This window comes from Hippocampus zosterae, chromosome 14, assembly GCF_025434085.1.
Source record: "Hippocampus zosterae strain Florida chromosome 14, ASM2543408v3, whole genome shotgun sequence".
Classification (NCBI taxonomy): domain Eukaryota; kingdom Metazoa; phylum Chordata; class Actinopteri; order Syngnathiformes; family Syngnathidae; genus Hippocampus; species Hippocampus zosterae.
Window position 1 is genome coordinate 20,748,369 of NC_067464.1, and position 13,249 is coordinate 20,761,617.

At 47.0% G+C, this 13,249-nt stretch overlaps 1 protein-coding gene across 1 annotated transcript in view; it reads left to right on the top strand.

Moving 5' to 3' along the window:
* The window catches only part of tpo (thyroid peroxidase), a 44,434-nt gene that overhangs the window by 14,851 nt on the left and 16,334 nt on the right, over positions 1-13,249 (top strand). The window contains exon 4 of the mRNA XM_052085748.1: positions 8,606-9,091. Coding sequence (XP_051941708.1) covers positions 8,606-9,091 — 486 coding nt within the window. The remainder of the gene's footprint in view (positions 1-8,605; positions 9,092-13,249) is intronic.

Sequence of the window (13,249 nt, forward strand, 5' to 3'; positions counted from 1 at the left end):
CGAACGTGATAACCACTACACTATGGAAACAAGTGACAAGACGGTCTTTCATTTCAGGGCCGAAACCCCAGGTAACTGATAGCAGGGACTTGGAGGGCACAGCTCCTTTTAAGCATGTCTTCCTCATTAGTGGACAGTATCTCCGCCTCTCACGCGGAATACTGGGCTTTTATTCCATGATGTGTAGTTGTGATTTTTATCCGTTTGGTCATCCAGTTTTCCAGAGCAAATAAAAAAGGCGTTGTGATTGTTTCCAACCAGTCCCAAACTGGGGACCTTTGGTGTGTAAGACGAACATGATAACCACTACACTATGGAAGCAGATGACACCACTGTTTTGGCAGGTAGACCTCCTTTCAGGTGTGACAGATACACATAACCCAGGGTTGCCCATTACGTCGATCCTGGGTCCCAAGTAGATCCGAGGAGTGTCGAGGAAGAAAAACAAACAACCATTTGTGTGTCTTTGTACATGTTAGTAATGTATTTTTTTGTGTTAATGGCCACTGCACCCTAATCATCCTGTCATTCTCATTTTCACAAAACAAATATTTAAAAAATAAAATAAAGCAGGTAAATCTTGAATTTACGATGGCGCGTGATTACATCACCAGAAGTTGTGAGCGCTCAACAGTCTGCAATTGAAGCTTGTGATCAGATAGTTAACAGGCTGCAAAAGTGCATCGCATGCCTCAGTTTCGGGCTGTTTCTCATCATGGTGTGTGTGTGTGTGTGTGTGTGTGTGTGTGTGTGTGTGTGTGTGTGTGTGTGTGTGTGTGTGTGTGTGTGTGCGTGTTTGTGTGTGTGCGTGCGTGTTCGAGCGTGCCGTAAGATCTTCGGTCCAAAAGGTTTGGGCACCCCTGCCGTAACCTAATCATAAACACAAGGAACGTCCTGCCTGACTGCAATACTCTCTGATAGCTACTGTGACGTTTAAATGTGCCTTCAAAATAAGATACACATTGCATGACAAATACGACTCACCATCGCCGCATGTCATGCAGAGTGGGCTTGGTGCTTGGGTATCTCCCGTTGAGATGAATCCGTATTTTAAGTAGGGCTCCTGATAATGTCTACTAAATGTAGCCTTCTTTTTATTGAAAGGCTTAGGCTTCCCTTCTGGCTGGGCCTTTTTCCCTTCCCAAAAACGTTTTTTTTCTCATTTTTCTGGGTTTCATTTTGGCGGTAACCTGTCACGTGACCGAAAACACGCCTTGACCTGCATCAAAAGTGTAGACGGATTAATCAGATAATCGGGTACATTTTTCTTCCAAATAAAATATGTTTGGGATTCTGAAAGAAATAAAACGGAAGTAATGTAAGGGGTTTGGGGACCACTGGCCTAAAGGATATTCTCCTGATGAAAGGTGGGAATGGATCTAACGCCTTGCGAGAGGAATGAAAATTTTGAACTCCAAAAATTGTCTTGCTAGTCTGACAGCAACTCTGGGAGGCAATTCTTTTTTTATGAAATGAGATACCATCAGAAATTATTCATGGGCTTTTAATTTCAAAGGAGGAGAGAGAGGTATTGAGGTTATATCACAGAGGGGCTCTAAAGTTAACATGTAACTTAATCGACAAAGTTGTTTGAAGGTTGAAATTGAATTGCATCAAATGCAATTATTTGGATATCCTAAACCCGTCTTCCTCAACTGGCGGACTGCCATCCACGTCCGGACCGCCGACCACTTCTGTCCGGACCGCCGACCTCCTCTGTCCGGACCCTTGGCAAAAATGTATAAAATAATAAATTATAAAATGATTTTTACGTTATACATTTTATATTTTTGGACTATAATCTGCGCGTTACCGCGATCGCTTGTTAAAATTATCCGTTTTATTATTTGCGTGAACGAACAGATGTATTGCAGAGAACGCAGCAGCGCGGCTGTGTGTGTATAATGTTTGACGAACTGGCTCATGCTCATGGCTGAGCAGGGCATGTCGGCGATAACGATGCGCTGATTGGCTCCTTTGAACTTAAGGTGTGCCCATACATAAGCGTCATGCATTCAAAATGGATGATTGTGTCAGGAAACAGACGTGACCAAGAATAATACTGTCTGAGATACTGTCCACTATATTATCGAGGAATGCCTACCCTGAAAAAGCCCTACCCACTAAAGCGCCATAATTGCTCTCAGTTAAGACTCTTTTCAGCCCTAATGTGATCTAATGTTTCCGTAGTGTAGTGGTTGACACATTCATGACACGCGAATGGCCCTCAGTTTGACACTGGGTGAAAGTAATCTTTCCTCCCTTTGTGATTTATTATGAAAAACTGCAACACAAAAACAATGATATTTCCAAATATCAACTCCCTGTCTGGGAATCAAAGCCCAGTCTTCCACATGAGAGGCTGACATACTGAGATGCTGTCCACAATAGCCGCCAAAAGCACAGCCAATGCTATCAAGTGCAGTATCCCTGATATGAAGAACCATGGTGTCATCTATCTCCATAGCGTTGTGGTGGTAACGTTCAGCTCACGCACAAAAGGTGCCCATTACGAAATTGGGTGACCCCTTTTTGATTTACAATGAAAAACTGGTCTTCCGCGTCATAGGCAATGCTCTTAGTAAGGCATCTTGATAGCCCTGAAGGGAAAGAACTCGGCGTTGGACACATATGAGACTATGGCCTCATCTGTTTCCATGGTGTAGTGGGCATCCCATTCGTCTTACACGTGAAAGCTCCCCAGTTCGAACTGGATGGAAACAATCGCTCCTACCTTTATGACTTACAAATAAAACTGCCTCACCAAAATAATAAAATTCACGAAATACAACTCCCCGTGACAGGCGGAGTTACTGTCCCCTATATTAACGAGGAAAATGCATTTCTTTCCAAGCCCTATCCGCCAAATCCTATCAGTTAGGTGGCTTGACCTGATGCAAAAGAGTAAGGAGTCACCTGTTTACAAAGTGGAGTGGTTATCACATGAGTCAAACACTCGAAAGGTCCCCAATTCGAAACTGGGTGGTAATCAAATTTCCTTCCTTTTTGATTGATGAAGAAAAATTGCATCACTAAAATAATTACATTTACAAAATAATGGTCAGGGAATCAAACCCCAATCTTGCACTTGATAGCTTAAGATCCTCTCCACTCTCGCAACATGGAACGCCCAACCTTGGCAAGCCTAACCCGCCATAGCACCGTAAAGCGATCAGTTCGGAGGCTTCACAGCCCTGATGGGAAAGACGAGAGAGTCATCTGTTTGCATAGTGTAGTGGTTATCACATTTGTCAAATACATGAAAGGTAACCAGTTTGAAACGTCCTTCCTTTTTGATTGGTGAAGAAAAATTGCATGAAGAAAATAATTATTCATTCATCTTCCGAACCGCTTGATCCTCACAAGGGTCGTGGGGGGTGCTGGAGCCTATCCCAGCTGTCTCTGGGCAGTAGGCGGGGGACACCCTGAATCGGTTGCCAGCCAATCGCAGGGCACACAGTGTCGAACAACCAACCACGCTCACACTTACACCTAGGGACAATTTAGAGTGTTCAATCAGGCTGTTTTTGGAATGTGGTAGGAAATCGGAGTACCTGGAGAAAACCTACACAGGCCCCAGGAGAACATGCAAACTCCACACAGGGAGGCCGGAGCTGGAATCGAACCTCTGCACTGTGAAGCCGACCGGGCCGCCCAGAAAATACTTAAATTCACCAATTTAAAAAAAAACTGTCAGGGAATCAACCCCCAATCTTCCGCGTGATAGGCGAACACGAAACTCACGAGGAACGCCCAACCGAAGCATGCCCTTCCCGCCAAAGCGAGCAGTTAGGCGGCTTGACAGGCCTTATGGGAGGAAAGACTACAGCGTCATCGGTTTCCATGGTGTGGTGGTTATCACATTCGTCTTACCATGCAGACAGACTGATTGGAGAGAGCTGGAAACATTTTTACCTTCCTTTTTGATTGGTGAAAAAAATTTAGCCCTCAAATAATTAAATTCACAAAATAAAACCCCCTGTCAGGGAAATGCACCCCAATGTGTGATCGGCGAAGATACTGAACACAAAACTCACGAGGAACGTCCAACCGAAGTAAGCCCTTGCTGTCAAAGCATCGTTTGGCATCTTGGCAGCCCTGATGGGAAAGACTAAAACAGTGGTGGCCAACCCGCGGTTCTCTGCCTGGTTCAATGCGGCTCCCGGACTTTCACATGAAAAGATCGATAACGCCTCAGCAGTGGCGCTGCCATTCAAACAACGGCGCTAAATACACAGAACTAACTACGTCAGCCTATCATCAATCCCGTTACTTGATTGACATACAGGGCTACCAATCAGATGACAACTGAATCACCGCTCATGCGCAAACAACGGTGCTTAGTGCTAATGATTGACAAACAGGGCAACCAATTAGATGACAACTGTTTCGATTTCATTCGTATTAAGTGAAGTTCCGGCTCTCGCTCATCTCGGCGTCAATGCGTGCCTGCGTTTGCGCTCGTGTGCGTGCTTACTTGCGCGTGCATGCGTGTGTGCGTGTGTGCGTGTGTGTGTGCGTGTGTGTGTGTGCGCGCACGCGCGCTCGTGCACGATGTGGCTCTTTGCAGTACTACAGTAAAAAAAAATGGCTCTTCGTCTCCGACTGGTTGGCCACGCCTGTACTAAAGCATCACCTGATTCCATGGTGTGGTGGTTATCACATTTGTCTTACACAGGAAAGGTCTCCAGTGCAAAACTAGGTGGAAACAATCTCTCCTAACTTTTTGATTGATCAAGAAAAATTGCATCCTAAAAATAATTTCATTCACAAAATAAAAGCCCCTGACAAGGAATCGAACTCCATCCTTATGCGTGATGGACGAAGATACTGATCACAAAACTCACGAGGAACAGCTAACCGAAGCAAGCGCTACCCGCCAAAGCACAGCAAAGCTGTCAGTTAGGCGGCTTGAAAGCCCTGATCGGAAAGACAACAGTGGCATCTGTTTCCATGGTGTTGTGGTTCTCCCAAAACTGGCTGGGAACAATCACTCCTACCTTTATGCTTTGCAATGAAAAACTGCCTTACCAAAATAATAAAATTCACTACATGCAACTCCCCGTCAGGGAATCAAACTCCGGTCTTCCGCATGACAAGCGGAGAGACTGGCCACTATACTAACGAGGAATACGATTTTTTTCCAAGCCGAACCCGCAAAAAAACCCACAATGCTATCCGTTATATGGCTTGACAGACCTAATGCGAAAGAGTCCAGAGTCAACCGTAGGCAGGGGTGGCCAACCAGTCAGAGATAAAGATAAAGAACGTGCGCGCATGCGCACACACGCACACACACACACACACACACACACACACACACACACACACACACACACACACGCACGCACACACACACACAAACACACACACACACGCACACCTACGTCTGCACAGCCAATGTCACACACCAACATGATATTGACAGAAATTGACTCCTAAAGTTCTAAGCCCACAGGCCATTTTCAAAAATCAATATTGTGTGTACTGCCTCACAGTGAAGGGACTTCTGGCATTCCGTCTCTTGAACAATCCTCTTCAAATCTGGCTTACATTCCGTTGTTGCCACTCAGAGCAGACACTGTCTGAATGCGAGCTGCAGCGGGTACTTACTACTCAGGTAAGCTTGCCACATAGATCAAACTTTTTTGCACGAAGATCGACTTTTGAAGCGACCAACCTCCCACAATCGACCCGATCCCGCACGTGCAGGCAGATACACGCGCCCAACAACGCACTCAGGCACATATGCACGCATTCACGCCAAGGCCCGAACATGAACGAAACCAAAACACACAAACACGCAAACATACAAATCTTCCCCCCCCCCCCCCCCCCCCCCATTTCCTCCTCCCACGCCTCGCAGTCGACTTGGGACCAGTCTGCTGGCTCCCGGTCAATTGCTATCGATGTATTGGGCACCCCTGCCTTAAAGTCAGAGATAATTCGCTCACTAGTTTAGCGCCGAGTCCTTAGCACCGAGCACTTAGCGCCGTTGTTTGTGAATGAGCTGTGATTCAGTTGTCATTTGACTGGTTGCCCTGTATGTCAATCAAGTCACGACATTGATGATAGGCTGACATAAGTTCTGCTGGACATAGCGCTGTTGTTTGAATGGCAGCGCCACCGCTGAGGCGTTTTTGACGCTTGTCATGTGAAAGTCCGGGAGCCGCATTGAACCAGTCAAAGAGTCGCATGTGGCTCACGAGCCATGGGTTGCCCACCCCTGATATAGTGGTTAACACATTTGTCTCACAGTTCGAAACTGTGTGGAAACAATCTTTCTTTCCTTTTTGATATGCTTTGAAAAACTTAAAATTGACAAAAAACAACTCGCCATGGGGGAATCTAACTCGGTCTGACGCAGATACTCTTCATTATACATCCAAGATAGCGCTGTAGTTGGCAACTGACAGCAACAGTTCCTCAATAGCTTTGTTTTTTGTTGTTTTTGTCTTTTTTTGTCATATGGTGTTTGTTGTCCTTCGTGTGGATGCAATGTTGATTTTTTTCAGCATTTTGGCCACAATATTCATTGAAGGAGTGGTCTTCTCTGCATCACGTGTGTAAGAGCACTGATTTTGATTAGAAGGGATGTTGGAACTGTTTGACTGTCACCGCTGGACAGCCCCGGGGCCCTTGTTTTTTTTTTTTATGCACCTGTAATGGACAGCATTATTGCACAGCCCCGTTTTGTTCAGCGGGGCTGAATGGGTTCACATAAAATAACAATATAATAGAACACAACACAAAAAATTAGACACTGACATATGCAATCCTAACCACTTTTCCTGTATCCGGTCCAGGATGTAGCCTGCCTCTCAACCTCAGTCAGTTCGAATAGCATCCATCTCCCCATGACCCAACAGAATAAGTAGCGTAGAAGTGGTAGTACTAGTAATCGTTTAATTAGTTAACATATACAGTGGGCGGCCCGGTAGCCCAGTGGTTAGCACGTCGACTTCACAGTGCAGAGGTACCGGGTTCGATTCCAGCTCCGGCCTCCCTGTGTGGAGTTTGCATGTCCTCCCCGGGCCTGCGTGGGTTTTCTCCGGGTGCTCCGGTTTCCTCCCACATTCCAAAAATATGCATGGCAGGCTGATTGAACACTCTAAATTGTCCCTAGGTGTGAGTGTGTGCGTGGATGGTTGTTCATCTATGTGTGCCCTGCGATTGGCTGGCAACCGATTCAGGGTGTCCCCCGCCTACTGCCCGGAGACGGCTGGGATGGGCTCCAGCACCCCCCGCGACCCTAGTGAGGATCAAGCGGTACGGAAGATGAACATATACAGTCAAACCTCGGTTTTTGAACGTCTCTGTTCTTGACCAAATCGGTTCTCGACCAAACTGAGCGCACTTGAATGCGCCACTCGACTCCTCTCGCCTTCCTTACATGAGGAAATGACGCTTCCTCGTGTAGCATTCTATTGTGAACAGACATGTTCAATGAAGATTTTAAAAAAAGAGTGTCCAATGTGAGCGGATGTGTTCAATAAAGATTATTTTTTTAAAAAAGATCATCCAATGTGAGCAGATGTGTCCAATAAAGATTTTTTTTAAAGCACCGTGTTTGTTGAAACACACAAATTGGACTGTTATTTCTGCATTGTATATCAGCCCCTAATCATGTCACCAAAGAAATCAAGTGGAAGTCGTTAAGATGGTGAAAAAAATAGGAAAATAGTGCACAAAACTATTGAATTTAGGAAAGATTTGATAGCGAAATATGAATCAGGTGTACATGTGTCTGTGTTGGCTCAAGGATCTCATGTGTTTAGCAAACAAAGGCCACAAATATTCGAGGAACTGGAGAAACTTTTGCTTATTTTCATAAATAAGAAACAGATAGCAGGGGAGTCTTAGCCAAGATGCGATTTGTGGCAAAGCAAGAAAATTGTATGGAGGTTTGATAAAAAAGGATCCTGGCATTGCTCCTGACGAGTTTGATTTTAAAGCAAGCAGCGGATGGTTGGAAAAGTTTCGGAAAAGAAGTGGGATACACTCCGTGATTCGTCATGGGGAGGCAGCCAGTTCAGACAAGGAACCTGCCGAAAAGTTTAAAGTTTAAAATTGAGTTTGAAAATCTCTCCCAACATTTCACAACACAACACGTTTCATGACAACAAACTTGGAATTTGGGAAGTTTGGCAATTCAACTTAATATTTTTTATATACCACTTTTGCTGTTGTGAATGCTTTCCTGCATTTGACAAATAAATATGAGTTTATACACAACAGTTGTCCCTTGGACTGACCAGCCAAAGTTAAAGAAACAAGTAAAACCAACTCAGCAATTTGTTTTGGATCAAACAACTTGGTTGCTTTGTTGTGCTAACATTGTTTCCATAAATGTTAACAATTCATGTTTTAAAGTTGCTCCAATTTAAGTTGCTCCAATTTATTTATTGATTAGAGGCATCTAAATCCACTGTGCAATATTTGGAATTGTGGGAGGAACTCGAAGTACTCGTGACAAATCCCATACAAGCACAATGACAAATCCAAATCCAGCTTTGGTACCAAAATCATTCCTGCTGTAACTGAAAACTGCTAACCACCCCAACACCTAACAAGAACATACTATCATTTCATTTCTCTTCTGCAGGCACTTGACAACCTCCCAAGTGCACAAAGCTGCCTGCCTTTCAATCGCTCTTTACCAGCTTGTTTCAATGGCTTTGGGCGTGACATCTTACAAGCCGTGCAGCAACAACAGATGAATGCCATCACATCTTTCATTGATGGATCAGTCGTGTATGGCTCCGGGCCAAAAGTCAACAACTTACTGCGAGACCTCTGCGGCTTGAATGGGAAACTCACTGTTAATGAACATATTATGGACCCCAAAGGAAGACCCTATTTACCTTTCGAAGAATCTCTCCAATCAGTCTGTCTGCATGGTGAGGAAAATGTGGCATGTTTCCGCGCTGGAGACAGTCGGGTCAATGAGGGTCTGCCTCTGACCAGTTTGCATCTGCTGTGGCTGAGGCAACACAATCAAATAGCCGAGACACTTAAACACCTCAATGGTCACTGGAATGCGGAGACCATATATGAAGAAACACGCAAGATTATTGGGGCTCTGCACCAGGTACAGTATCTTACTTAACATATGGTCCAATTTTGTTGTGGTGAATCAAATGGCTCGGCATGGCGTCATTTTGTCACTGTTTTTTATTCCATGTAGTGGGATGGTTTTTATCTTCCAGTTTGTTCAAATTGAAAATGCTAAATGTGGTAGTCCATAATGTCAAAATGAAGATGCACAGAGCCACCTTAGGTTTCACATTTCTCACATAAGTGTAAGAAAACGTAACTACTGTTATGGGAAAAGAGACACTTGATTAGCAAGCAATTCTGCTTGTTGAGGGTGGTCTCTAATACCAATTTTTTAACGATGGTTCAAATTACATTTTTGGAGGTTGTATTTACATTACTTTAGTACATTTCAAATTGGTTGATGTCAGAGACAAAAATGTCACCATATATAGTTACAGCTTGTGCAGGTTGAATTTCTTACTTCCTCACATTTGTAATCTGAGGTCTCCCCTCTTAGATCATAGGTGTCAAACTCAGGTCCCGGTGGGCCGCTGTCCTGCATGTTTTTCAAGTCTCCCTGTTGCAACACACCTGAACCAAATGATCAGATCATCAGCAAGCTCTGCAGAAGCCTGACATTGAACCTGTTCATTTGAATCAGGTGTGTTGCAGCAGGTAGACTTGGAAAACATGCAGGACAGCGGCCCTCCAGGACCTGAGTTTGACACCTATGTCATAGATCAGGGAGAGAGACAAGCCCCTACATACGGGACTGACTAAATTAGCTTTTTAAATACTGCCACGTGATGTTGTTTTTCTGCTGCACATCACTCAACGTTGTGCTTTGTGCGCAGGTGCGTCACAACACGGGTGCATTGCGTTCACATTAGAAGTTGTATTTGTAATATGAACAAGGACATTATAAAATCGGATTAAACAGAAAATCCACATTGGGTATTTTCTGAAAAATATTCCTGGACAGATGATAACATACATTACTGTTTGGGACAGAAATGCTCTGCTACAACCATTACACCAGCAAACATTTGTTGACAGACTGCTGACCAGACATCGGCATTCCTGTCATGATTCTGTTTGTGACCAACAGGTGGCACTGTAGGGCTCTCCCTGCATTTGCACACCTCTTGGTCGTTATCTAATTATTGCTTTAAAAGGGCTCCACTCGGTGTCGGATAATTGTTTGTTGGTTCCTGTCATGTTTGCTCTGTAATGATGTTTCGGGTCATGTTTTTGTTACTATTAGTTTTGAGCTTCAGTCATGCTTTTTCTTTGATACTTTGGCTTAGTTTTGTTATCAGGGCTTTGTTTTGGATTTCATTTTCAGTGTTTTTATCAACCTCGTACTCGCTGGTGGACACCAGCAGTAAGGGATGCCGTCAAGATGAAGAAGGAGTCCTTTCGAGCCTTTATGGCCTGTGGGACCCCAGAGGCAGCTGACAGGTATCGACTGGCCAAGCGGAACGCAGCTTTGGTGGTCGCCGAGGCAAAAACCCGAACATGGGAAGAGTTCGGTGAGGCCATGGAAGCCGACTTCCGGACGGCTTCGAGGAAATTCTGGTCCACTATCCGATGTCTCAGGAGGGGGAAGCAGTGCACCACTAACACTGTGTACAGTGGGGATGGGGCGCTGCTGACTTCGACTCGGGACGTTGTGAACCGGTGGGCAGAGTACTTCGAAGACCTCCTCAACTCCACCAACACGCCTTCCTTGGAGGAAGCAGAGCCTGGGGGACTCTGAGGTGGGCTCTCCTATCTCTGTGGTTGAAGTCACCGATGTGGTTAAAAAGCTCCTCGGTGGCAAGGCTCCAGGGGTGGATGAGATCCGCCCGGAGTTCCTCAAGGCTCTGGATGTTGTGGGGCTGTCCTGGTTGACACGCCTCTGCAACATCGCATGGTCAACGGGGAGAGTGCCTCTAGATTGGCAGACCGGGGTGGTAGTCCCTCTTTTTAAAAAGGGGGACCGGAGGGTGTGTTCCAACTACAGAGGGATCACACTCCTCAGCTTCCCTGGTAAGGTGTATTCTGGGGTGCGGGAGAGGAGGGTCCGTCAGGAAGTCGAGCCTCAGATTGAAGAGGAGCAGTGTGGTTTTCGTCCCGGCCGTGGAACAGTGGACCAGCTCTACACCCTTAGCAGTGTTCTCGAGGGTATGTGGGAATTCGCCCAACCAGTCTACATGTGTTTTGTGGACTTGGAGAAGGCGTTTGACCGTGTCCCTCGGGGAGTTCTGCGGGGGGTGCTTCGTGGGTATGGAGTACCGAACCACCTGATACGGGCTGTTCAGTCACTATACCACCGATGTCAGAGTTTGGTTCGCATTGCCGGCAGTAAGTCGGAATCGTTTCCAGTGAGGGTCGGACTCCGCCAAGGCTGCCCTTTGTCGCCGATTCTGTTCATAACCTTTATGGACAGAATTTCTAGGTGCAGCCGAAGCGTTGAGGAGGTCCGTTTTGGTGGCCTCAGTATTGCATCCCTGCTTTTTGCAGATTATGTGGTGCTGTTGGCTCCTTCAAACAGGGCTCTCCAACTCTCACTGGAGCGTTTCGCAGCCGAGTGTGAAGCGGTTGGGATGAAAATCAGCACCTCCAAATCTGAAACCATGGTCCTCAGTCGGAAAAGGGTGGAGTGCCCCCTCCGGGTCGGGGGGGAGATCTTACCCCAAGTGGAGGAGTTTAAGTATCTTGGGGTCTTGTTCACGAGTGAGGGCAGGAGGGAGCGAGAGATCGACAGGCGGTTCAGTGCAGCGTCTGCTGTGATGCGGACGCTGTATCGGTCTGTCGTGGTGAAGAAGGAGCTGAGCCAAAGGGCGAAGCTCTCAATTTACCGGTCGATCTACGTTCCAACCCTCATCTATGGTCACGAGCTATGGGTCGTGACCGACAGAACGAGATCCCGGATACAAGCGGCCGAAATGAGTTTTCTCCGCAGGGTGTCCGGGCTCTCCTTTAGAGATAAGGTGAGAAGCTCGGTCATCCGGGAGGGGCTCCGAGTCGAGCCGCTTCTCCTCCACATCGAGAGGAGCCAGATGATGTGGCTTGGGCATCTGATTCGGACGCCTCCTGAACGCCTCCCTAGTGAGGTGTTCCGGGCATGTCCCACCGGGAGGAGACCCAGAGGAAGACCCAGGACACGCTGGAGAGACTATGTCACCCAGCTGGCTGGGAACGCCTCGGGATCCCCCGAGGAGAGCTGGAAGAAGTAGCTAGGGAGAGGGAAGTCTGGGCTTCCCTGCTAAAACTGTTGCCGCCGCGACCCAGCCCCGGATAAGCGGTAGAAGATGGATGGATGGATGGATGTTTTTATCAATACAATTCTTCAAGTACAACCTGCTCCTCCCTCCTGGCTGCTTTTTATGGTCCACCACCACCACAATTCCATCCCTCGGATGGAATGATTTGTCCATCTGTCCCAGACTGATGCCCATTTTAGGGGCGGAGGATGAAGGACAAAGGACGGACAAAGCACGGACGGAAGTGGGTTTTTGTCCATCCTTTAATTGTCCCTAACTGGGTTAAGTCTGTCGTGTCGGGACGCAAAATGACAAGCACTGGAGCGGGGGTCGGCAATCCGCGCCTCCAGTGACTCTTTCGCGACGCCTTCGTGTCTCCCTGGAGCTTTTTCAAAATTTTGAAAATGGAAAAAATGGGGGAGGAAATATATATATATTCATTCATTCATTCATCTTCCAAGCCGCTTGATCCTCACTAGGGTCGCGGGGGGTGCTGGAGCCTATCCCAGCTGTCTCCGGGCAGTAGGCAGGGGACACCCTGAATCGGTTGCCAGCCAATCGCAGGGCACACAGAGACAAACAAACAACCATGCTCACACTCACACCTAGGGACAATGTAGAGTGTTCAATCAGCCTGCCACGCATGTTTTTGGAATGTGGGAGGAAACCGGAGCACCCGGAGAAAACCCACGCAGGCCCGGGGAGAACATGCAAACTCCACACAGGGAGGCCGGAGCTGGAATCGAACCCGGTACCTCTGCACTGTGAAGCCGACGTGCTAACCACTGGACTACCGGGCCGCCATCTATATATATATTGCGCGTCGTCCCGCACGCGGTCTGTCCTTCCGTCTGTCCCTTTTCAAAACGTACCTACTTCACCGCGCCGCTGCGCGCCGCCACTGCGCGCCGCCACTGCGCCGCCACTGCGCCGCCACTGCGCCGCCACTGCGCCGCCACTGC